Raw genomic sequence first — 2,318 nt, 5'->3', positions numbered from 1 at the left:
GACTTGGGGGGTGGGGTGGGAATGCCCATGGACTCCTCCGCAGCATGTGTGTGGGGTTGAGGGACATGTGACCTGGTGGAGGGGCTCCCTATGGCTCCCCGCACCATGTGCATGGGGTTGGGGGGCAGGTGACTCCGGGGGGTGGGGCTGTCAATTGCCCTTCGCACTATGTATGGGGAGTTGGGGGGCAGTGACAGGGAGACGGGGCTGCCTATGGCCCCTGTGCAGTGTGTGTGGGGTTGGGGGGCGGTGGTGGGGGTGGCGCTGCCCATTGCTCCCCACTCTGTGTGTGTGTGTGGGAGGGTTGGGGGGCAATGGCAGGAGCGGGCCTGCCAATTGCCCCCACGCCATGGGGGGGGTTGCTGGGCAGTGGCGGGACTCCCATTGCCCCCACGCCATGTGGGGGGGTTGGGGAGCAGTGGCGGGGGGGTAGGGCTGCCCATTGCCCCCTCGCCATGTGTAGGGAGATTGGGGGGGCGAGAAGGAGACCGGGCAGTGATGATGCCCCGAGCCCCCCGCAGCGTGCGCCATCAATGCCCTGCTGGTGGAGATGCTGCCCTTCCTGAGCCCTGCCGAGCTGCCCGCGGTCGTGGTGCTGAGCCAGGAGGAGCTGCTCCGCAAGACCCTGATGCTGCTCCAGCTGCTGCCCAGAGACGTCCTGTTGCTCCAGGTAGGGCCCTGCTAGAGGCCGGGGGGGGTGCCCCTGCTGCCGCCGCCACCGCCTGCAGCCTAGCTGGGTTGGGGGAGCTGCTCCTGGTTCCACAGGGCAGCCAGGCTCCATCGCATCACCCCTCTTGAGGGCTCTCGCCCCCTACTCTGAGTCCCGCTGGGCCCGTCACCGGTGCTTTGCCGGGGGGGCTGCGCTGACTCGTTTGTCTCCTCCCACAGCCCTGCCAGTCGGTCTCTTGCTACGGCCAGGAGGTGCTGGACAAGCTGATCCAGTGTGGGCTGCTGGTCATGGAGGAGGTAGGTGAAGGACGCAGGCCATAATGTCCCTGCTGTCTGGGGCCGAGTCCAGCCCCTAGTCCTGTCGCCTGCCTGCCCACCTCGAGCATCCCACGGTATGGTCACCCGCCTGTGGCCTGCAGGGGAATCCTCAGTGCTGGGAAAGGTGACCCCTAGGAAACTAAGTCCTTTGGTTAACCATGGGGCTGATCGTCATGCCCCTGTCGGGGGCAATTCCCCCAGCAACGGCCACCCAGTTCGGTCTCCCCTGCCCTGCCCACCGAGGAGGAGGCTGGTTAGCCACTGGGGAGCCGTGGATTGAGAACGAACCAATGGCTGACTCTGAGGGGAAGATGTGTCCGGGCTCTGACTCAGGGATGGGGTCTGGAGGCAGCACCACCTTGGCAGGAGTGGGGAGCCCCAGGTCTCTCCCCACTCCCCCAGGGCGTGCATGCCGGGTGAGCTGCGCCCAGAGGATTGCCAGCCCCCAGCCACTCGGCGTTCCCAGCCCCGAGGGCTCAGGGCGGCCGGTTTCCCCCCTAGACCTCCAGTGAGCGGCTGGCCTGCGACACGGCCCGGAGGCGCTTCTCACAGAAGCTGCTGTGGAAGATGGAGGACTTCAACGACAGTGACAGCGACTACGAGGAGGACACCGGCAAGCGCTGCTTCAAGGTACCGCCCTGCCCCAGCACCCCTCTCCACGTTGGCGGGGATCAGGCTGCCTGGTGCCAGCACTTCCTCCATCAGCTTCCTCCTGGGGGAGCAGGAGGCCTTTTCTCCTGCCTCGTGCCGGACCCGAGGGACCATCCTTCCTACCTGTCTCCAAGGAAGCCGCCTGCCCAGATGGTCATTGCATCTCGCAGCCTGTCCGAGAGTCGGTGGTAGAGCTGGGACTAGAACCCAGAAGTTCTGAATCCCAGTCCAGCCCTCCCCTTCCGACCATAACACTCCACTGCATCTCCCAGAGCCAGGGCTAGAACCCAGGAGTCCTGACTCCCAGTTTACCCCTCTGCTTTAACCACTAGGCCCCACTTCCCTTCCAGATGCCAAAATTGCTGTCCTCTCCCTGAGATGAAAATCGAACCCAGGAGTCCTGACTCCCTGTCACCTTCTCTAAGCTCAGTTCTCCCCCCTGGCCTGGGCTCTCCAGTCTCTGCGCCCCCGCATCCAGCTACCCCATGACACCCCTGCCCCTGCACAGGGGGCAAGGCCTCTCTGGGCTGTCAGTTCCCTGCTGCTGGGGGAACACGTTCTCCTTTTGGTCCGGTGGCACGTGGGAGGGGATCTGCCGCCCTCCCTCCCCAGCCCTATTGTAAGAGAACATCAAATTATCATATTAATTCCCACTTCTATTGTTTCCCCTGCGATCGCAC

At 64.5% G+C, this 2,318-nt stretch overlaps 1 protein-coding gene across 1 annotated transcript; it reads left to right on the top strand.

Moving 5' to 3' along the window:
* Positions 1-517: 517 nt before the first annotated feature.
* On the top strand, positions 518-1,617 carry LOC116817806 (glycerol-3-phosphate acyltransferase 2, mitochondrial-like; the record flags this gene model as incomplete). Its single annotated transcript, XM_032768218.2, has 3 exons — positions 518-670; positions 889-966; positions 1,489-1,617. Coding segments are annotated over exons 1-3 (327 nt in total), but the record flags the coding sequence as incomplete, so codon positions are not given.
* Between the last annotated feature and the right edge of the window lie 701 nt (positions 1,618-2,318).

The sequence above is a fragment of the Chelonoidis abingdonii genome, unplaced genomic scaffold (genome assembly GCF_003597395.2).
Source record: "Chelonoidis abingdonii isolate Lonesome George unplaced genomic scaffold, CheloAbing_2.0 scaffold2957, whole genome shotgun sequence".
Classification (NCBI taxonomy): domain Eukaryota; kingdom Metazoa; phylum Chordata; order Testudines; family Testudinidae; genus Chelonoidis; species Chelonoidis abingdonii.
Note: the sequence above shows the minus strand (reverse complement) of the source record. Positions and strands in the feature narration are given on the sequence as shown.